This window comes from Empidonax traillii, unplaced genomic scaffold, assembly GCF_003031625.1.
Source record: "Empidonax traillii isolate 1590-97213 ecotype Southwest subspecies unplaced genomic scaffold, ASM303162v1 scaffold779:size455592, whole genome shotgun sequence".
NCBI lineage: Eukaryota > Metazoa > Chordata > Aves > Passeriformes > Tyrannidae > Empidonax > Empidonax traillii.
In genome coordinates, this window is record NW_020955972.1 from 384846 (window position 1) to 408023 (window position 23178).

General features: G+C 39.5%; 1 protein-coding gene across 2 annotated transcripts in view; it reads left to right on the forward strand.

The window, feature by feature from the left end:
* Positions 1–3480, forward strand: part of KIF18A (kinesin family member 18A) — a 28736-nt gene extending 25256 nt beyond the window's left edge. For both annotated transcript variants that reach the window (XM_027901364.1, XM_027901365.1), the window contains exons 16-17: positions 2108–2217; positions 3332–3480. In XM_027901364.1, coding sequence (XP_027757165.1) covers positions 2108–2217; positions 3332–3480 — 259 coding nt within the window. The remainder of the gene's footprint in view (positions 1–2107; positions 2218–3331) is intronic.
* The last annotated feature ends 19698 nt before the right edge of the window (positions 3481–23178 follow it).

The following is a 23178-nucleotide window of genomic DNA, read 5'->3' on the forward strand; positions in this document are numbered from 1 at the left end:
TTTTTTCTCCCCCAATAAATAATTTTCAGTCTCAGATACTGTGGCTTCATTCTTGTGATCTGCTCTAAGAAAAACTTTCATATCATCACATCTGTTTTATGACCCTGAAAGAGGCTTGTTAGTAGGAACAGCAGAAAAGCTGAAACTGAATAGAGACACTAAGTAGAATTGCAATTTTCTGTGGGTTTTTTGTTTGGTTGTTTTGTGGGTTTTTTAATTTATTTAAAACCTGATTAGCTATGAGGTCAGTACTGATGAAACAACCTTTTGGTGTTTTGCCTTTTTATTTATTATTTCCTATTTTCAAAAGTGAAAATTGATATAACCATTTTTAAAGTCATCTTATGAGTTGTTAGACAGTGAGTGGAGCTACTACCACATGGGTCTTCTGAAGAATATTTCAGGACTGTAGGAACAAGTTCTATAGAGAGGTAGATCACGGGACATGGAAGGAACTTTTAGTACCTTTTTTTAAATTGTCCTTTTTTGAGACAGAGAATCTTCCTAGAAGATCACAAATCCACCTGGTCCAGTTTCATGTTACTGTTCTACGCTGTTTTGCTTGGATGAGAAATAAACTCCAGAGTGGGAGAAGAGGCACTGCTCATACTTCCAATTTTCCAAATAGCTGATTATGAATTTAGCAAAATAAACCACGTGCTCTCTGAAACCAAGCTGGTTTTTTTTTCTAGATTCTTTTAGGAAGAGGTATTAGAACTTTAGGAGCCTGCTTTCTCTAGTCCTAAGGTAGAAGTTCCGAGACAGACTTTTGGACAACTCTTTTTGTAATAACTGTGTGATGACTTCAAGACATAGGGACTGTTATTTCTTCCCAAAAGACTAGTTCTTTCTGCTCATCTTGTTTCTTCCGTGTCTCAAACATGTATTTCCCAGTCTCAAAGTTAGAATACCACTACAGGAAAATCCCACAACTTTTTATTCCTGCCTCAGACTGGAACTGTCTGTAAACCAAAATTGTTTATGGTTTTGTCGAGCAGTTGGTGATGAAGCAAAGAAATGAAAACTGATTTGTGGAGAAGGGAAGGAATATGGTCTTATTTTTTCAGATAGTGCCTCCATTCCTTTCCCTTCTTTACTTTTACCCCCTTTTCTCTCCAATGCTGTCCCTGTTTATAGTGGTTCATGAAGTGGTTCACTCCTACTCACATTAGAATAAAAATGGGAATTTCAGACATATTGTCTACCTTAAAAATATTATTTCAAACAGTTGTGTTTTGAGGATCATGGATAAGAAACAAGTCAGTCATAATAGAGACTAGTTTACCAAATAACATTAAATCCTTCTTGGCATAAGTTCTCTTCCAAGAAGCAAGCATGAATAGAGTTGTAGGACTGGCACAAGGCAAACCTCAGTCTTTGCTGCTTGCTGTATATTTTCATTTAGGCAGAAAATTATTATTAAGAAAGTTAGTGTAACTTAGGGGACTGTAAAGTGGTAATAATACAATATTTATTATGGGAATAGGAAAAGCATAGAAACTTGGGACATAAATACAATTAACTTGTTTACGAGGCTGTCTTGCAGAGTGGAACTGAGGAAGTTAGTGAGGCAATCGCAAAAGGGTGAGATCAGATAGGTTCATAATTTTCACTGTAGGCTTTAAGTCCATCACATAAAAGGTTTTAAAATATAGAGGTTTTGTCTTAATGAATTTGAAGCTCTAACAGTTTTCTTGCAGCTTATCTAAAAAGTGTTGTCTGCCACGAAGCCACCCCCTCCAACTGTGTTGGAGGCTGTAGAAACATAATGGTAGCAATAAAAAAATGTGATTTGTTCCATAAACACAGCTTGATCATTTCAAGGATTTTGTAACACGCCTTAAGATTATTTCTTACTATAATTTGTGTGATGACCACCAAACTGGCTTCTGTGGTTTCCAAAAAAAAAAAAAAACTGTGGCATATTGTTCTTCATTTTAACACAAGCGGCAACGTTAGTTCTTGTTTTCGTAGTTTGAAACGTTCTTGTAAATTTTTTAAAAAGTAAAAAAAGGGGAAAGTGTTTCTACATAGCAAGACCTAAACCACTGGAATACAGCTTGATGACTGGACTGAGAGCAAACTCTTTCCTGGCTCCTTTTTGCAGCTCCACGTCGAACACGGTGTCGGGGGGGCTGCAGGACCCCGTGTCCGCCAAACGCCTCCGACAGGACATCCTGCTGGGCCAGACAGCTCTGCGAGTGCCCCAAGGCTCTGGTAGGTGTCAGAAACCTGTGTGTGACACTGCACTGGGTAGCTGTTTGTGCAAAATCAAGGTTGCTGCGCGAGGTTTTGTTAATTTGGTAGCGTTTGTTGCCGTGTTGGTGCACCAAACCCTTGGTTTGAGCAGCATATCCATTAAAAAACGAGCATCTGAATGTCTAACCCTTTCCCCAGGAGCTAAGGTCTTCCACCTAAAATTGTTCGTGTACTTGTTGAGGGATTTGGTGAACTTTATTAGCAATTTTGTCTTTGCTCAAGTGTGGTTTATCAAGAAGTAAAGTCCTCTAATAATTTCCCTACCTCTTTTTTAATTGCTTGCTTTGTTTTATGACACTGATTTGTTTTAACAGATACGAAGGTTTTTTCAGAGATTTATTGCTTAAAATTTGGGGCTGTTTTGGGCAAAAACAGTAACTGAGGAAAAGTTATTTTAAAGCAATCTATAGGAATTATTTTGATTCTGATATGTTGCTGATAATAGCACTAGCAGGTTGTATTCTGTGGAAGTCTGCTACAATTACAGGGCTTCTCTCTGAGAGAACTGTAACAAAATGAGTTACAAATACTTTTTCTCAGACAGTGTTCACAAATGTCTTTTGTTCACAATTCTGTAAAACCCTCTGCCTTTCCTAGTGCATGGCACTAAGTTGCTTGGCACCTGCAGCAGATTTTAATGCACTAAATCTTTACAATTTTCCTTTCATCTCTACCCAGTTGATTCCTTTTCCTCTTCAAAAAGGACGAAGAGACAAAAGTTTCTCTAATTCATTTTTCGATGTGTGTTCATCTTTCGATACTATTCTATAATAATGAAGATTAATAACGTTTTTGCATACTTGTACATCTTTGCATAGACCACTGTACCTTTTTAACAGCATGTCAGTTGAGGGTCCAACCACTGGACTTTCCAAGCAATTAACACACTAGATTACTGAGCTGAGAGTGATTATGTTTTTGTGTGTCAAAATTAGGCTTTCAATAAGGGCAAGAAATATGTGTAAAAATTCTTAGTCCTATTCTGAAAAGGAGGTCCAGGTAGGCCAAATTCTGCTTATGTTTGAGTAATGAGTGTCTCCCTATTTCTAATTTTTTTTTTTTCCCCCAGTAGAAACGAAAATGAAGAGCAGGAAGCAAGAACAGGATATGCCAAGAAACTTTGTTAGAAGCTTTTCTCAAGGAAACGTTACACTGGGTCTTAAATCAAGGACATCCAAAAATCTTCTACTTCATGTTTCCAAGAAGAAAAATAGGATTTAGATCTGAGTCCTTTCACATTTCAAGCAGGACTGATGGATAGCAAGTGAGAATAGGGTGACTTTCGTTTCCCTCTTGTAAATAATTTTGAGAGGTTTTTTTGATGCACACATAAGAAAAATTGGTTTGACCCCTTAAATTATTTTCATTAGAGCTTCCTTGTGTTAAAATTTTTTCATTTGTAAGCAAATAACAGATGTTAATATTAGAACACATTCCTTCTCAGCACTAAGATGCCAGTTTATCCTTAGAATTTTAGCATCTATTGAGGATAACATATGTAGTGCCAAGAGACAGAAAAATATTTACAAAAATTGTTTTTAATTTTTTTGTTTTCTTTCTGGTTTTTAGTCTGTTACTTGGTTGTGTATGTTTCTGTTCTGCTTTTTGAATTTAATTCAGCTGTGTAAATAGGTTTGTTAATTACTTTAAATAAATTTTTAAATTTATTAAGAGCAGTAGAACATGAATTGGGTTTAACAGAAATATATTTTTTTGCCTCTTATGAAAAATGTTGCAGAGGAAATCTTCCTTGGGGAAGTTCAAAATACCGAGATGAGAAGAATTGAATCCTCCTACTTGCATTTTAAAGTTGCATAAAGGATATGGGTGATATGGTTATGGTGAGCATGCTGGTAGCATAATGAGAACTGAGAAAATACTGGCTCTGGAAAAAGCTTCTATGAACATAGTTCTAAACCTAAAAACTAGAATTTGGGACTTGCCCACTTAGCAAGGTGATGTAATCTCAATAGAATTAAGAGGGAGGGTCATTTTAGTATTTCCCTATCACAATAAACAACAAGATTTTGGAACTAATTTTATGATTTTGGTGCCTGATACAGCTAAAGTTTTTAGAGACCAATTTTGATTTATGGGATTTTCCTTCAAATTCTTAGTGTTTAATATAAAATGTGCACAGGGAGCTTCTTTTATTGGTATTGCTTCACATCTGCAAGAGGCATGTTGGGTTTTGCTTATAAATATGGTTGTGGCATTCATTGCTCTTGTGGTATGTAAGACTAACACATCAATGTTCATAGCAATTTTGGAAGGTTTATAGACAGGCTTGTGCATGCACCATTTTGAGAGTCAAAACATAAAAAACTGATGAGATCTCACCCTTTCTTCATGTGTTTTGCATAGCCTTGAGTGGAATTGGTTCAACTGACTTGCAACACTTTTCCAGGGATATTAAAAAAAAAAAAAAAAAAGTCTGTTGAGGAAATTACCACACTGACAGGAGAAGCGATTCCATCTGATGCTGATTATACATTTGATAGCTAAGTATGTATTTACCTTTTATAACTAGGATAAACTAAATGTTTCCAGAGATGATGGCAGATTGAAGCAGGATTTTTGTATTTTAGATCGCTGTTGAGTGATGTTCTTCACTATTGTGCATTTATTTTGTTACATACTGTGAACATCTCTAGACTTCATAAGCAGAAGGTGCTTCCAGAGCACATCCAACACCCAGTGCTGACAGAACTTTTCACAACTTTTCAGTGCCTAATAACTTTTTGTCAGATTGCCAGATAGGTAGGAAGGCAAAGACTGTTTGGGAAGCAGTGGAGGTGTGATATAATTCATTTCATTCTTCTTGCCAATCTGCTTCGACTGTTACCTGTCAGCCTGTCCTTACAAACTGATTTAAGCAATAATATTTACCTGAAGGATAAATTTCATTGATTTCACTCTGTTATACCATGCAGGGTTAAATCATGTCGGTGTTGCAAGTGTGAAAAGGACGTTAAGATCTTGTTCCACTGGGGAAATTCTTGGGAAAACAGACAAAGGCTGTAGGGGATAGTTTGTACCATGACTCATTTGCTTGCTTATTGTCATTGCAGGAAAGTGAATTTATAGGAGCTATCTGAAGAGAGGCTTTTGAGAGGCTGTGAATGTTTTTTACTGGGAGTGGAGCTGGATACAGGAGCAAGAACAACAATGCAGTTGTCAGTGAGGCTGTAGAGACTGTGCCGCTTACAATGGGCTCTGCATCTCCACGCACACTTGGCAAGGCGTGGTTTTCATCACTAAGCACGCAAATTGCAAATATTTTGGTTATTCCTTTGGAGTGACTACCTTTAACTGCATGTAGGCCTGCACAGCTGTGCTTCACGTATAGGCGTGGTGAAAGCCAATCAATCAACTCATATCCAGAGACACCTGTAGATTTCTAGAGGTTCTATGGAATGGTGGGATTTTTGAGGATGTCCTGTGCAGGGCAAAGAGTTGGATTTCTGACAATCCTTGTGTGTCTCTTCCAACTCGGAGTATTCTGTGATTAAGATCGCACATGAGAATCGTATCTGCTGTCCTGTCAAAGGGACAAAGCACAAGAACTTGACTGGATTATTAGGAAAAATCATTCATGGTGGTGGGAGAAGTTTCCATAGCAGTCTGAAGGTAATGAGGCATCTGCTCACTGGAACAAATGTTTTGGGACATCCTCTACTGTGGCCCCTGAGTCTCTTGCAAGTTTTGGTTACTTTGGCTGCAGAAGGTAAGGGGGTACTATTTGGAAACCTGACAACATAATGGAAAAAAACAGATTTATGTTGGCAAAGTGGTGCACCGTGAAAATCATTTGGAGACTCCTCAGTAGTTTTCTTTGATTGGCTTTTTTTAAAAATGTGAGTCTGTAAACAGGCATGAGGAAATTAGTTTTAGAGAAAGTAAACATTCTTAGAAAATTCATCCACTAGAATTGTAAAATATGTAGTGTTCCCTGCAGGATATTGCAGGAGCTGCCTTAATAGAGAGTAGATGTAATTTACATTTACACGGCCCATTTCATTTTTCTATGTAGTGCTCTTGGAAAAATTATTTCTGATTTCCCTGTTGTTTTAAGTTTAATTTTGGTATACCCATTAGGTCTTAAGGTTTTATGTAGCGTGACTATTGTACATCTAAGATCTACAGGGGAGTGACTGAATCTAAGATTTATTAGAAGCTACAGTAGTAGAGTAAGTCACGCTTTAAAAGTGTTTAGCTAAAACAATTTTTATTTTGTGGTTTGAATGCTAGGCTGCTTCATGGCTGGCATTGTTTTTAACTGAACACTTGTAGCTGCATTTCAAATAGATTAGGGTAAAAGATGGTGAAAACATTGCTTTCACAGCTAGTTAGCAAATGCACTTAAAAGCTGCTGTACCTTGAGTTTCATTGAAGCTGTTGGTACATTTACTTAGGAGGTTGGAAACCAAAATCTGTACTTTTCAGTATCAGAAGTAAAAACGTGGAGGCTGTGTTTTTATATGAGGAAAAACAAGAGGTGATTTTATATGTGAAAGTTTTAGAATCATTTGCTAAAGTGGAAGTTAACAATTAAATACAGAAAAAAAAAAAAAAGTCTCTCACTGGCTGAAAGCACTAAAGGTCAAAACAGCTGAATAACCGTGACATGAAACCTACTGATTGCTTCAGTTGCCCTTGGTATCAATGATTTATAAATAGGCAATATTGCTCTTTTGTTTTGCTAAGTTGGTGGGTTGTTTGCTTTTTTTTTTAAGAAGCTCTGGGCTTCTACATAAGAAATTTTAAAAATGGGAAAGACCGGGGTGGGGGGATCCATTTAAGAGTTAATGCTTTCTTTAGAAATCAAAACCAAAGGGTAGGAATACATGTTCAGATTTTAGAATAGAGGACAGATTACCAGTGCAGTCCAGGTAAGTGTGCTAGACCCACAGGGTTTAATACATTCACAAATCATTTCAAGAAGGGGTTCTAATGTCAACTGGGAAAAAAAAAAAAATCATTGAAATTGGATTATTCAGGTAGTTGAAACAAGACCTAGCTATGAAAAGTTGGAGGAGCATCTCAGCTACTGAGGGACTGGGCAAAAAAAAAATAAAAAATGAAACTGACTGTCAGTGAATGCAAAATAATAAACAAGAAGGAAAACTGCCCCAAAATGTACGTGCATCACGATGGGCTCTCAAATAGATATTATTACTCAGGAAAGAGACCTTGGAGTTATTGTGAAAACACCACGAAAACATCAGCTCTGTGGTCAAAATAGCACAAAAATGAAAAGTGTTTTGGAACACTTCAACCTGAAAAGTAGGTGATTGAGTAGTTATGATTAAGGCAGATGAAATAATGAGTCATGGAAGAAGGGACTAGGCAACAATTATTCACTGTTTCTTACTGTACAAGAGCTAAATGGCGTGGTCAACAGAGGAAAAGAGAGGGTGGAAGAGACCCCCTTCTAAATGGCAGTTCAGAATGCTAAGCTGGCTTGGATTCCTTTGGCAACACCCTCACCTGGCAGGTAAGTCTTGTTCCTAGAGGGCCTTCAAGTTTGGCATTCTGGATATCTCCTCCCAAATCAATTTTATATTTATTTATATTTATTATATTTATATTTATTTATATTTTATTTATATTTAGTCTCCATGTTCTGTGTAAATTCATCATTCACAGTAATGAACAGACCAAAGTTTCTGACCTTTTAGCCTAGTTTTGGCGTCTCTCTGAGGTTTGAAATACGAGGTGAGAGTCTACCCTAGTGGAGCTGAAGAGGTCTGGGAACTGTAATGGGCACCAAGTGAGCTTGTTTCTGATCTCAGCACTGCAATGGCTTCATGTAAATTAGGAATTCCTGTTTTGGACAGAGATGAGGAAAAAAAACTTAAACAAAAACACACCCTAACCAAAAAAAAACAGGAATCAACAACCCAATATTGCTATTAAAATTAGAAATAGTGATTTTTATCTTGCACCATAATCTTACTGCATAGTCTGGCTTTGCTTTCTCACCTGGTTCACAGAGTTCACCTTCCCTCCTTCTGACCTTTAAATCACGCATTTCTTAGCCTTCCTAACATTCTGTGACACTCTCCTGCTCTTGTTCACATGTTGGAGAAAGTGAGAAGAAAATGTGTATGTTGGGCATTCTGAAAGATACAGAGAGATTAATTCTGTGGTTGCTTTAGGACATTTCATCTGAGACTCACTGAAACGTTAAAGATTAAGAAATCAAGAAAGAATTACACAGTAAATAGTTTTAAGCACTGAAGATTCCAGTGGAAAGCTCTAAAAGTTGTGTTGCCTTCACACAATTCTTACACCCAGAAATTGAAGGTGCTAAGGAAATTCACTGAAGTATATGCTGAATATGAGAAAATATATTGAAACCATAAAATATTTTCCTAACAAAGCAATTTTCATGTGCAGGTGAACTGGCTTGTGGGTGGGGAAAGCTTTGGGGTTGAAATTAGTCTGAATTTATCTAAATACTCCCTCATAACTTCATATGTTTTATACTTTTTCTCTCTTCTCAAAATGGGTCATTTTCACCATGTCTTACGTTTTCCTTCAAATCCATTTACAGGCAATTCTGTCATCTTGGCTCTGTATAAGTTTCAAGTATTTATTTAAGCATTTAGCTATTCTTTTTTTCTGCTAGTTCTTTCCTTAACTTTTTTTATCTTGCCCCCCCCCCCCTTCCTTTCCTCTCCTAATAACAGCCCCACACCCCTGTGCATTCTCAACTCATTTTTAGAAATTGCAGAAGCTTGAGAAATCAGGGCAGGACACAAGATTTTATCACTTCAAGTCAATACAGTATCGCTGCTAAACATTACAATGAGCAAAATATACTTCAAAATTAATAGAAGTTTGACAATCTGAATCATGGTACTGTGACTTGTTACAAGCTTTTCAGTGGCCTCTTAATGTACTGTATTCTGCACATTTATTTTGTTTAAAATACAGAGTAGCCTCATTTTGTTCTTCTGACTTTTCTGTGGGGGCATTAACCTGTCTTGCAGTGTGAGCCCTTCCCAGAAGGCCCGTGCTGACTCCATGCATTTGCTTTGCAGAAGTGGGGAAAAAAAAGGGTTTTCTGATTTTTTTTCATATTAATGCAATTTTGGGAGAAATTTTTTGGGTGTTTTTTTTTTGTTATTTGTCCTTTGGGTGATGGGGTTTGTTACCGTGGCGAAGGCAAAACTCTAATTTTTTGTTGTTGTTGTAGTTAGTTTATTGGAAAATACACTTTGGGACTGTTTGAGGCAACTAACCATGGGCTTGGATATTTAATGGTCGTGGCTGTAGCTGGAGTGCAGAGAGTAACGACTGCAATTCTGAACAAAACACACAAATTAATGCTTTTGATGGTGAACTGGGGAGAGGCCCTCTGGCTATGATCTCTGAGAGAGCAGATTGTTCAGCTCACCTTTGGGGCAGGGGGTGGGAGAGAAAGGAGGGGAGAAATATGCTTCTTTTTTTTTTTTTTTAAATATATTTTCTCACATTGTTACTGTAAATGCAGTACTGATTCAAGCTGAAATTTAGATCTCACTGAAGTCGTGTGTTTCTTGGGGGCTAATGTTTTTTACCCCCTGCTTTTAGATGACTCCTTTTTCCTTTAACATATTATTTCCATGACTTAATGAATGTGTCTATTACCTGCTGCTGATTGCTATGATCAGATACAGTGGGCTATGCCTAAAAGTGTTTCCAGGTAGGTGTATTTTGCCCTGTGTGCTGTTTATACTCGTGGCATGAACCTCTTGAGTGTGGTATCATTTCTTTACTTCCTTTTCTTTTCCCACTTGACATTGCAGCCTGGTTTTCTCCAGTGAGGTCTCTAAAGGCATGAGTGGCAAAACACTGAAAGCAGATCTGAGAAGTTAGCTTGTAGAAAGACAAATGAATTTCGCTTTTTAAATATTTTTAAATACGTGCTGTTTGGCAATTTAATTGCAGTAGACTGTCTGAAGCTGTGGCCTGACTTTCTGAGGTTCCCCTGAATTCCTTCTCTCTGCGTCTGAGGCTATATGAGATTTTGTCATATAGTTCTCGTACTGTATGTAGAAAAAGAATCACAAAAATATTGATGTTAATTTTAATGCTCATGTGTAGGTGCTCTTGTGTGTGTAACAGCACTTGCATGACTGAATGGTCGTAGTTCCCTTGCAAGATTTCCTGTGCCAGCAGAGAATGGAAGAGCCAAGCCTGAGATTTTAGGCATCAGGAAAGCCTTTTACAGTGGAATAGCTTTCCAAATTTGGTTATAATGAAAGAATGGGAGCAGGAGGATATCAGTAATCTATTATAAAAAAGATTTTTTAAATCATTTGTTTTCAATTCAACCTGTTTCCCCCCAAAACATCTCTCTGACACTGCCCTGTTTGTATCTTTTCCTCAGTCCCTGGACTAAGGCTTTCCAGTGGTGATCAGAATGCTCCTGTGTGATAATTTGTGTCACTGTGAGCCTTTGCATGCAGTGCATCTTCCCTATTGTTCAGTTTAAAGAGATAAGAGCTATAATTTTTTTTTTTTCCCAGCCCTTTTGGTGGGATTGCTTTAGTTTTGATCTGGGGTCATTCAGTGAGGAGAACAGAGCTCTCCACCAAATCTCATTTCTCATATAAGATGGAAGGAACCTCAGGGAAGACACAAAGGAAGAGAAAGAATACTTTTTTTGGGTTTTGGCCAGAGTGATGATTCCTGTAAGGCAAAAGGACTCAGCACTCACAACAAACTTTTTCGAGTCCCTCTGTTTTGAGTGCTTCTTTTGAGACAACTTGGAGCTTCATATGGAAAAGTGTTGAACACGTGCAAAATTTTGCATCCGCAGCAGCAACTGGTGGAATCAGGCTCTTTGCTCCTAACATATAAAAAGGCTTTAAAAAAAAAAAAAAAAAAAAAGAAACTTAGCTTTTTGGAAAACTCAGATCCCCAGACTTTCAGAAATTGGCAAACAAAATTAGCTGACGCCCCGAACATTTTGGCTTTTATCTTGAATATCCCTTTCCCCTCGTGTAAAATAGCGATAAAAATATCCTCTTACTTCAAAAGGGTTGTTGGGAGGATTGGTTCATTAATGTTTTCAAAGAATTCGAATGCTGTAGTGAAATCACCATAGAAAATCCCATAAGGAAATTAATAATTCCGTATTCTTTGTAGGCTTTGGGTTATGGCAAATCAATAACACATAAGATTATACCCTGCATGAGAGGGGAATCAAAAGAATAGTTTTTTCAGCAGTCTTCCCTTCTGTGAGAGCTGCCCACTCAAGGCATTCTGTGCGCTGGGAATGTGGAAGCTGTGGGGAAAGTCACCTGCACTGTAGGAATGGACACTTGGAGACACACTCACATTGTACAGGCAGCCTTAAAAACGTCATTCTGATCCGACAGCCAAACGTTCTCTTAGTAGAAAATTTAGTTAGGGCTGTTAATGTGTGTTTTCAAGGGATTGAAACATATTTGTTTAACGATCCTCTGAGAGAATCCTTTTGCTGTGGTTTAACAGCGGCCCTTGTGCTTTTTGAATCTAACACATTGTAATTCCAGCACCTGGCAGAGAGCTTTGCACGGAGGACAGGGATTGTGGGGAGCAAAGATTTCTGGAAACAGCATGGCAAATGTGTAATAATTGCTGTCATGAACCTGAGGATCCCATTAAATCAGTTAATCCGGGGATTTGGTGATTTGGCAAAACCTAACTTCTTTGTTTCGTGGCATAAAAAAAAAAGAAAAAAAAACACTCAGAATTGTTGAAACTATTTAGAGCTGTAAGAGCTGTAAATGTTTAAGCAGGAACTGCAGCTAACAACTGTATTGATAGAGGTGTAAAAACAGAATAAGGCGACGCAGGGACTGATATTCAATCTAAAACAAACAAATAAACAAACTAAACAAGCAAGCAGAAAAACCTCCTCAAAGCATCAAATCATTTGGCAATGAAACAAAGATATTAAAAAAGTCGTTCTAATAGGAATTTAGAGTTAATTTCTTCAACTATTACATTTAGGCAATCTAGCCAGATGCTCAAAACTGACTTGAGAATTTAGGAAACAGGTATTTACCGGGCACATTCTGAGAGCTTCAGGGTCTGCTGTGTGTTTGTGAACACTGCCAGCCAAAGAAGAGAGGATTTTGGATCGACAATGCTGTGTTGTGACAGAACAAATGGGTTTTCACCTGTAAGGCAGGCACTAAGGATTGTGAAGAGCAGTATTTGCACCTGGGAATTTTCAGTAATAGACTTGTCAAAAATTAAAAAATGAAGGGAAGAAAAAGGAAAAACTGAGTCTAGGACTGAACGAGTAAAATTGATAGTCCAAGTGCTCTAACTTAAATTTCTCTCTGGGGGCCTAAATTTTTATTTAAGTTTCGCTAAATTATGTTATAAAAAGCCTAGGCCAAAAAAAGCTCTCAAATTTTCAGTTCCTGAGGGGAATCTGGATCAGAAAAGGGAACACGCTTTCTAGATGTTTTTAGGAATACAAAGAGATCACTGATCCTACAGATTCATGCACAGTCTTTTGCTCTCATCATCATCATTGTTATTTCTAGAAGTTTTTTAGGGTTTGCTTTTCTGCACTAGACAGTCTCAGTTACCCAGAGAATATTTTTAAGATAGCCTTTGCTTGAATTATGTAGTCTCACATTTGGTACCCAAAAGCACCAAAATATAACACCCAACGAATTTGTTTTAGGAAGTTAATTAAATTGGTTGTAAAAGTTAACAATCAGAGAATTAGTGACTATCCATAGCTAGGTACTTCTGGAAATGCTTAGGTATAACTCTAAGGGTAGACTTGGAACAACGACAATCTCCTTCTAAAATTTTGTAAGGGAAAAAAAGTAAATGTATCGTCACTTGATTCAATTTACATCCACAAAGTAATGAAGCAAGAGATTAAAAAAAAGGCTGCCAGACTATCACTGGGATTTTTTTTTTTGATTTTTTTTTTTTTCCCCAACACATAATTTTTAAAAAGCCTGGGTGGTAAAACAAAGAACTAACACCAACAGTTGGATGGGGCTTCTGGGAAGAATGGAGGTGATAAACGGCACAACTGTTCCTGCAGCCGCGCTGTGTACACTGCCACTACCAATGTTACTGCTGTTGACAGATACTGCTCTGAGAAGGTGTTAATGCTTTCAGGCACACGCCAAGCTATTAACTCACGCTTCTTCCCCTCCATCCTTTAGGAACCCATAGGAGAACGACACATTACGGCAGCAGAATCTGCTTTCTTTAACTCGACTTGAATTTTTTTTTTTTTTTTGTAGTTCGTCACGGGGAGAGAACACCTCAAACTTACTGCTCTTGCTTGGTCATGCAAGCAACGAGGAGTCCTCAGCTGCTCTGCTGGTTTTCCCTGCAGGCAGGACTGACAGGGGTTAGTTCAGGCCACCCGTGCAGCTTTCTGCTCTGCTCGTGGCCCTTGTGGTGCATTCCGGACCACGAGCGATGCTGTACTCCGATCTCTGCCGCGTCTAGACGGATATTCATAATGAAATAGATGTCTGGATAATGAAGTAGAGTTTCACAGCCCTAATGGGATTGAAGCCCACAGGGGGCTGGAAAAAAAAAAAAAAGAGCAACTTGCATTGCACCCTCCTTGGGCTGCTGGATTTCACAGGTAAGATGAGCACGGGCAGCCAGGCTGGCTTTGCCTTTAACCTCACCTTCTCCCCGCGCACTCGGCCCCACTTGACCTGATTTGGGCTCTCAGGGCTCACCTCTGGAGGGATGCACAAGCACGTTGACTGAGAGAATCAAGAGAAGCTTACACAGTACTTAATCTCATCTAAAATGCTCCAGAATGTGGGGTTCTTTTCAGAGTCAAATTTCAGGTTTTAAACACTGTGCGCAGCCGTGATCTTCTAATAAATGATGAAACGCGTTTACTTGCAGATTTTCATGCTTCTTGGCATGTGGAAATCCTTCCCAACTAAAATAAGAGTGACTGTAGCTCCCAAAGGCTACTCTCTTGTGTTTCAGGAGTTCCTTGAAGCAGTAGATCAGACTGGAAGATGTTCATATGAGCTCTAGCACTGGCAAGAAGCCAGGGGAGAGTATGGGTGGAGGCAGAGGTTTTTTGTTCTTAACAAAGTTGGACAGCTAAAGAGAGCACATCCCTAATGCCAGAAACAAGCTACAAGGTGTTCTCTGTCTTGGAGCTTCTCAGGCTACAGAACAGTTCCAGTGAGACAGCAGAAGTCAGGGGCTTTCATCCTCATCCTCACTTGTGTGCAAAAAGGCTCCTTGGTTCTTTGTATATTAAGAAAGCCTGAAAGCTTTAGGAGCAGGGAGATTTTTTTGAAATAACCATGGAAATCTTGGGGCATTTCCCTTAAGTGCCCTTTCTAAGGTGTAGCCCCAGGATAGCTGGGGCTCATTTTCGTGGGGTCTCCTGGAGAGAAGCCCAGATCAAACCCTACCTTGTGCTGTGAGCGACCTCCAGGGAACTCAGTGAAGTTAAACAATGTTTGTGGGTCACTCATACTCCAAGTTTTCCCTGCTTGGTGTTGCCCAAGTAGCTACAGGGTGTGAGCGTAGAAAACTTGCAGCTGTATTCAGCAAGCATGCATTATGCATTTTCCCTTGGAACTGGTGACCTTTCATAACATACCTGTGTGGTGGGCATTCATCAGCTGTAACGTGATACAGAACTCATGTAAATGTATCTCTGCAAAACCCATTAAATAATATATGGACCTATTGAAAAAAAAAAAGTACAAACAAAAGGAGGGGGTACAGATTAGCAGCCTCCTTTTCCCTCTTTTTTATATGAAGGTAAAATTCTAATTTGTCAGCATTTCCAATATTCATTTCTAAGATTCTTTTTTAAAAATTGAAATAGTTCTTAAAACTAATTTGCCAAAAAGTACCTTTTCAGTATGTCAAAGTTTACAAAAATATTTTATAATACTCACAAATGTAGGTATAGACTTAAAAGATGTAAAATTAAGGCCACAATAGAATTGAAGGCAAAAATTTCAGATGTTCCATATTTAAATAATTTTCCAGAATTAACTTTTCAGAGTTTTTTTTTTGATCAGCCCTTAATGTACACATGCAAAAGAACATGCAGTGTGCATTGCCCATGGCATTTATCATAAGGATATGGTTAAGACAGGTCCCTTTTTGAAATCTGCACCTATACTAAAAGTGTTTCAGTCACCAGAACTGCTTACACTGGATGAAATACTCCCTTCTCATTAATAGGGCATCCAGTGACATGAATTTGCTGATAAGATATATCACTAAAAAAAATATGAAACAATATCTATGTTTTGGGTTACTTTTAGAGGCAAGAAAATATTTCATCTTGGACAGGCAGGAACAAATGAAGTGCATTCAGCCTTAGGAAAAAATGTTGCAGTAAAACTTAGATATTTGTATTAACAGTGGTTTAAACCTTTAGTGAGAATTGTCCTGCTCTTTGGTCTGACTGTTTCTGAAATTTTACATATATTGTCACAATATGCTTGTACAATGAACTGAATCATATGTATTATATGCACCTTGTAAATTAACTATTCAATAGCATTAGTTCGTGACTCAATAGCTCATCCTGCTCCAGAAAAACTTCTCTGGCCTTATTTGCCTCATTATTTTAGCTTGAGAAAACAATATCCAGACTCAGCTGGGGCAGTTATTTTAGCTGTGTGGAACAACTGCAGTGAGCAGAGTTAAAGGAAACATGGAAAAATTTTCAGATGGCCCCCCTTGGTTTTGTTCACCCCCTGGATTTCTTTTAATGAAAGTATTTCTCATTGTCATTAAGCAAAACCATCATAAAACAAGAACAAAACCAGGTATCTCTTTCAAAATCTTCTTAAATGTCAAAATCTATTTTTTCATTAGTACTGCAATCTCTTTATTTGACCATGATGAAAAAATACTTTAAAAACCAGTTAAATTGTTATTAACTTTTGATTAAGTTAAAGTTTTTAAAGTGAGAACTGCTTAACCTCTGCCTTTCTTCTTGTTTGGTATGGGAGGTATTCCAGAGGATGTTCCAGTTTTCTAGTCTTCAGTCCATGTACAAACTCAGTTTATCATGAATTTTAACGTTTTAGTATACTGGATTTTTTTGTTTCCTCTTAGAAGAGGGGGGAAAAAAAAGGGGCTAATTTCTTGATTCCTTGGCTGGGAACCTTGCAGCATGTTGTTACCTACATATTATCTGATGCTGCTTAATTATGATGTTTCCATGTGGTGTAATAGCCGTTGTTGTCTACTTTAATCAGAATATTTGATAATCGTCAGTAAATTCTTGATAATGTGTCAACAAAAGTGATGCTTACCTTTATCTGGACTCTCATAAATACTCTAAAACATTAACTCTAACTTGTAACAGCATATTAGGTCAACCCTAGTGATTTTTAACTTGGCTGTGGGATCCCAGAATCAATTTAAGAACAAAAAGGGATTAACAATAACTGCTGTTTAGGCTGGGGGATGGGCAGTTGATGCAGTTACACGTAGGATTTGACCCTTCACTTCATTTTGCTGTGACCCTCTGCTTTTGGGTTGATCTTTTTTCTTTTAGGAGGAAGAGGAGGAGAGCACTGCCTGCCTGTTTCTGAGGCTAATCTGTTCTAACTAAGCCCTGAAGTTTATTCTGTTCCATGAATTTCAAGAATAACTCTTTACCCTCCTCCTCATGTGGAGACCTTTTTTAATGTAAGTAATACTATATATGTATGTTATTTCTGGAGGTGAAACGTGGCTTGGCTAAGCTAATAAAAGTCCACAGAAGACCAGACCTTTCATGTGTAAAGAATGCATTTTCCTAATTTGTTATGAGTACTGGTCCCTGTCTCCCAGCAGCAGGAAAAGCTCTATATGAAGGGGATCTTTACAAGTGGCCAAATATATGTAGGGCTTTCTATTACCTTTTACACGGGATATGTTAAGGGAAAACAGATGCTTGATAGGCAGAAAGTTAAATGTGCATCAAGAATTCCTGTTTTTTCAAAAGTTGTAATGAATCCTGGTAGGAGGAAAAGGCTTTCTAGACAATGCTTTTATTGTGCCTTTTACCACAGGATTAACTTTATGAGTACTCAAATTTAATATATGTTCCAGAATACCAAATGTATAAATTTGTATTTTAGTCTCTTACCTGTAAATAGTACCAACCCTAATGGACAGATACCTGAAATACTTTTTAAAAAAATTATACTGGCCATCATTGCAACTTAGTGCTCATTAGAATTCAATTTACTCTGCTTAGCTGTTGTCCCAGTTGACATTTCTATCCTTAAGTGACATCTTTTGTTAAGGCATTTACTTCCTTGGTTTCTTTGTGTGAGATGATGTAAAACACAGTAACTGTAATAAACAGGCGTAACTAAGGATTATTTATTATCGCTGCTGTTGTTATTTTTGAGGTTGCACTTCTCAGATTGGCCAAGTGCTGTTGCAGAAGTGGCTGGTACTTATTTTGGAGGGCTTGCTTTTCCCGAGGCCTGAGGACAGGCATTTCTTGTTGCTTCAGGAGGAGCGTAGGTGATCTCGTCGCTTCTCTGGGTGATGTCTAACACATCCCGTGATTCAAACTTAGTCACAAGCTCAGATTTCTAATGTTACAGGAAGAGTGGATCAGGTCGCTATTTACAGTGGCCACAGTTATTCAAGCAGTCATTAACCATTTCAGTGACCTTTTTAGCGCAGTTATGTCCTTCCCCAAGTCACAGCTGGGTATTGCTGGAGGGCATAACATCATGACTAAATGCTGGCAGTGACATGGCAAATGTGAAAAGACTTTCTGGTCTTTATCTAACACCCTCCAGTGACTCAGTGGCCAGCAGGCTTGCCCCTTCCTCCCTTGCCAGGGTATTTGGCTGATTCTTGCTGTTACCCAGAGCAACAGGAAAAACTTGTGATTGCTGAGTTGGCAAACAATTGCACAGCTATGGATCTGAACTGACACCTGAACCAAAACCCACCTGCTTCGTGGTGATTGCAAGTGAATCTGCTAACGCTTCATCTGTGAACACGAACTCTGTTCTTTTCAGAAAGCTTTGGAGGTGGGAGAGAGGCAAAAGATTTCTACCAAGGACTCAGTGGGCTGGACTTCTGAGGACAGCTTGATGATATTCAAGACAAAGTAAGATTTAGTGGGTTTTCTTCTGCACAGAAAGCACCCCCTTTGACTTTGGTTGTGCTTTTTCTTTTTTTTTTTTTTTTCCAAGGGGAAAAAATTAACATGTCTGTAGATTTTGAGGGGTTTTTACATTCATTTAAAATACTTTTGCGTGTTTCAGTTTGAATCTGCTTTGTCCCTCAAAGATTTCCTCCAGAGAATGAGCAAGAAATACTGCATAAGTTAGGGATGGATTACTTCTCTTCTAAAAGATGGGGAAACTGATGCACAGTGACAAGCTGATGCATCAGATGCCTTGCTCAGTCTCAGAGTAGACCTGGCAACAACCAAAATACAACTGAAAGTATTTCAAACCACAAAACATTGTTTCTAATACCACCTCACCTTTTCTCACTCTTTTCTAGTGCTCTGACATGGATAATGAAAACATGCTCCTTCCTGGAAGATGTGGACTGTTGGAACACACTTGCTAGAACCAACAAAGAATGCATGTGTGTATATATCTATATCTATATCCCAGAAGTCATCCAAGCTTTTGCCTTACTTTGCAAACATATCTATTTTACAAAACCATCATTCAAAGAGCAGTTGTTGACGTCTGGCTGCTGTTCAGGCTGCTCAAAGTTTGCTTTTTGTTAATTCATATTGAAAAATAATTGATCAGATTTAGGTTAGGGGATTTAGTTTCACTCTTATCAAATATCAGGTATTGGTTGCTAGTTACTACAGCTTAGCATCTGATACTCTTGAGGTGGCTGAAGAGGCACTATCTCATTTCTTTTAGGGTTAGTATTCAACTGCAAATTTACTTTCTATTTTAATGCAGACAAGGTGATTGTATGCTAACTACCAACCTTTAATGAGGTACTAGAGCCAGGATTGAATCTTTAGCAGAGGATGGGCATAATAATACTTAAATAATGGTAATGTAAGGGATCTGTGCACTGAATCTCTCAGATAAACACTGGGTGACTGCCCTCCCCCAGTGCAGACACCACTCCCTTTGCAGTGCCAACAGATGGGCTCTGTGCTGGTATCAGAGCAGTGCCTGGGGGTACCTGCTGCATGCTTGGCTGGCAGCAGGAAAATTGTCTTCCTGCTGGCCTGGGAGAAGATCTTTATTCCTATTCTTCATGAAGTGCAAGTACTTCTGCCCGAGTTATCCTTATTGTCCTGAAGGAAAACTATGAAAAGCAGCTCTGGGATAGCCTTGATTTTCAGTGTGTGTGGGCCAGGAGCTTCTGTACATCTTGGCAGCAAGCATGGGCAGGGCCCACGAGACAGAGACCAGGGGGAAATATCGGGGAACTTCAGCCACTGACACCGAGTAACTGTGTGCAAGGATGTGCTTTAAAAATGTTTGTCGCGTTTTGCTGATGATATATTGTCTGATTTTATGGCAAGGACTTTGCTTCCCTGGCTGATCCATAACAGCAGAGCAAAAGCAGAAGGCAGAAACATTTCTCAGCATTAGACTCTTGTTTATACAAGACATTCAGCTCATGAAATACTTTCAGGTGACCTATAACCTGTCCGTCTGCTTCGCACTCTGAAAATTCCCTTCCTCCCCCCCCCATCCTCCCCCTCCCATTCCTGAGCTCAGATGTATCTGTCATCAGAGCTTGGAGTCACCAGGACACGAGTGTTTTCGGGCTGTGTTGACCTTGGCAGTGGGTGAGAGCTGCACCTTTGGTTGTGCTCACCAGCTTTCAGCTGTCACCCTTGTCCTGTGTGGGGAGAGTGAACCAAGATCCCCGTTATTGGGAAGAGGCTCTGGTTATCCACACAATGGCTAACACGCCTGCCTCTCCTGGTGTCCTGTTTCCAAACAGCAAATGCTTTTTGCTGCTCTCAGCTGGGTGATGGGAGAGCCCCAAATGCTCCCGTGATCTTTTTTCTTTGCGCCGTGTCCCGGGACAATCAATCTGTCACACAGGGGGGTGTGTTTGCACTGCACCTGCTGCCATCCTCGCTGGGCTGACACTGTGACAGCATTCCACTGTGTTAATGCCACTATATGTTGCCCTTCCCTGGGCTATCATGAAAAGCCCTGGGCTGCAGTCCTGCTGCCCTTGTGCCATTTGCTATGGTTTGCTTAAATACCAAACATCAAAGGATGTAAGGAAATATCTGTTTTCTGCCAGCATCTCTCTGTCTGTCTCTTAGAGCACTTTGTGGATGAGTGTGAAGGGATGCCAAGATGTCATAGGCCTCAGATTAGGTGCTACTTCGCCCTCTTCCAGGCTCAGGCCTTGAATTCCTCAAATTTTGTGTCAGTTTTTTTTTTTTTTTTCCCTGTGGGTTGAACCTTTGTAAATAATAAAAGTGAGAGAAACCTGATCTGGTAAACTAATAATTGAATAAGTTAGGCAATATAACATGAAAGCAGCAGTACAAGACGAAAGGTTCCTTGTACAGCTCAATCATTAGGTGATGGTCTGGGGCAAATTGTGCACACACAAATGTGTTTCAAAGTTGTTTTGTGCTGGCAAAAGCGTCATAACAGGCTTTTTCAATGGCCTAGGTGATGATCTGACACGTGCTCAGTGGTACTGAGTAACTTCTTTGCAAAGCATTTTATCCTCTTGCAAATCCCTGCACCCATCAAATGGGAAATGGGGGGATATGAACTGCACTGACACTTGTTCTAGGGAAATATAGTTTCTCTGCAAGTCTTACGTGCATGAAAGAAAAGGTCTCTGTGTCAGTGAAACTGAGGCTAATGTGAGGAAAGAGAATATGACTGAGGAGAAGAGGAAGAGTTGTTGTCAAATATCTTCAACAGCGCCAATAAAACCTCTCTGGAAACGGAGATAAAGGATGGGATTTGACTGAAATGTCTTACTCTTGCCATTTAGAGGTGTGATGCTGTAGAGTAGATGGGAGTGGGAACATGATTCCGTGCAGATGTAGGGGCTGAGTATCTGCATGTGTGCGCTTACGTCTGCTCATAGGGAAAGAGAGGAATGTAAATAAAAAATGTGAGGAGCCAAAAATGATTGCTGGCCTTTATTTCCATTTCTGATAAATTACTTCCTGCTGTGTTTCACGTAGATTTTAAGAAACTTTTGCAGTGAGTGGCAGTTGTAGACACAGGAACTGTAGACAGGCAATGCTTTGTGTCTGTTATTCTGTGATTTTTAAGTTTGATAGGATAGATTAGAATATTTCATTTGGAAGAGACCTAAAATGCTCATCTAGTGCAACTGCCTGACCGCTTTAGGGCTGACCAACAGTTAAAGCACGTTATGAAGGGCATTGTCCAAATGCCTCTTAAACTCTGCCAGGCCTGGGGCATCGCCCACCTCTCTGGGAAGCCAATTCCAGTGTTTTTCCACCCTCTTGGTAAAGCAATGCTTCCTAATGTCAAGTCTGAACTTTCCCTGCCACAGCTTTGAACCATCCCCACGGATCACTGGATCCCAGGGAGAAGAGAGAAGCACCTTCCTCTCCTCTTCCCCTCCTCAGGAAGCTGTGGAGAGCAACGAGGTCACCCCTCAGCCTCCTTTTCTCCAACCTAGACAAGCCCCAAATCCTCAATCACTCCTTCCAACCCTTTCAGCAGCTTTGTTGCCCTTCCCTGGATTCATTCAAGCACCTTCACATCCCAACACTGAACTCTGGGATAATCACACCTCCTTTTCCCTGCTGGCTCAGCTGGCTGGCTTGATATCCCCCCTGGGATGAGGTTTGCTCTCCTGGCTGCCAGGGCACACTGCTGGCTCCTCCAGAATTGCTGTCCTTGAGCCACTCCTCTCCCAGTTCATACCTGTTCCCAGTGTTACTCCATCCCAGCTGCAGAATCCAGCACATGGATCTGCCAGATTCCATCCCATGAATCATGGGCCAATGCTCCAGCCTATCTATATCCCTGTGCAAGGGGTCTATATGATGGTCTCTCCATGAGAAAGTTGTGTGTCTTGTTTCCCAGCACGGGATCAGTTTTTGTTTCTCAGCCACAGGGGAGCATGGCTACACCTCTGGCTGCCTTTGTCAGAAAGGTGACTGATTCATGTTTTTCAGGAGCTGTGGTCTTCCTCTGGCTTTCTGCCTAACAGGCACCTGATGGAGCTTGAAGCCACCAGTCAGGATTGTGTTCTCTCTGCTGGATACCAGGCAAGTGCTGGCACCCTCTGTCCCTTGTCTGTGGGGTATCCCCACTCCCCACGCTCCTGATGTCCACATCATCCCAAACACCCAGGGCTTCCACAAGCCCACATTTATTTATTATGGTGCTTCGTTTATCTGCTCAGTACCTTGAGCAAATTACTTGATCTTACACCTCTCTCCTTTCAAGCTTAATTTACCCTAACTAGATTTAAGCAAAGCATCATCTCAATATCATCATCACAGCATTGCTGAAGTTCCAGTCTGACAAGGTTGAGGAAAGAAGCTCGGCAAGAAGCTCCATCTGAGGAGAAAAAACAGTCTGAGGTAAATGTGCTTCCAAGGGAAGTGATTTTTCAGCCTTGGGCCCTGCAGGATCTTAACTCACACTGTAATCCCAAAGTTCAGAAATCTCAGAAATGTGGTGAATGTTTGAAGCCTAAATGTAAGCCAAGAAGCAAAAGATGAGATTGAGTGCTCAGTCTTAAGAACTTTGTAACTTCAGCCTCTGCTTTTTGTAGCTATGTGGTGCGTGGTTTATTTTTTTCTTTTTTATTTTTTTTTCCAAATGAATTAGTGGAGTCCATTTTATAAGCATCAGAGTCTCAAAAAAGAGTAAGGTGTTAAAGCAGTATAAGATTATTTTCATCTCATAGAAAGACAAGTAAATTTAAGACCAAAGGATTTTGCTGCAGTTGAAACATTCAACGCTTTGGTGCCTG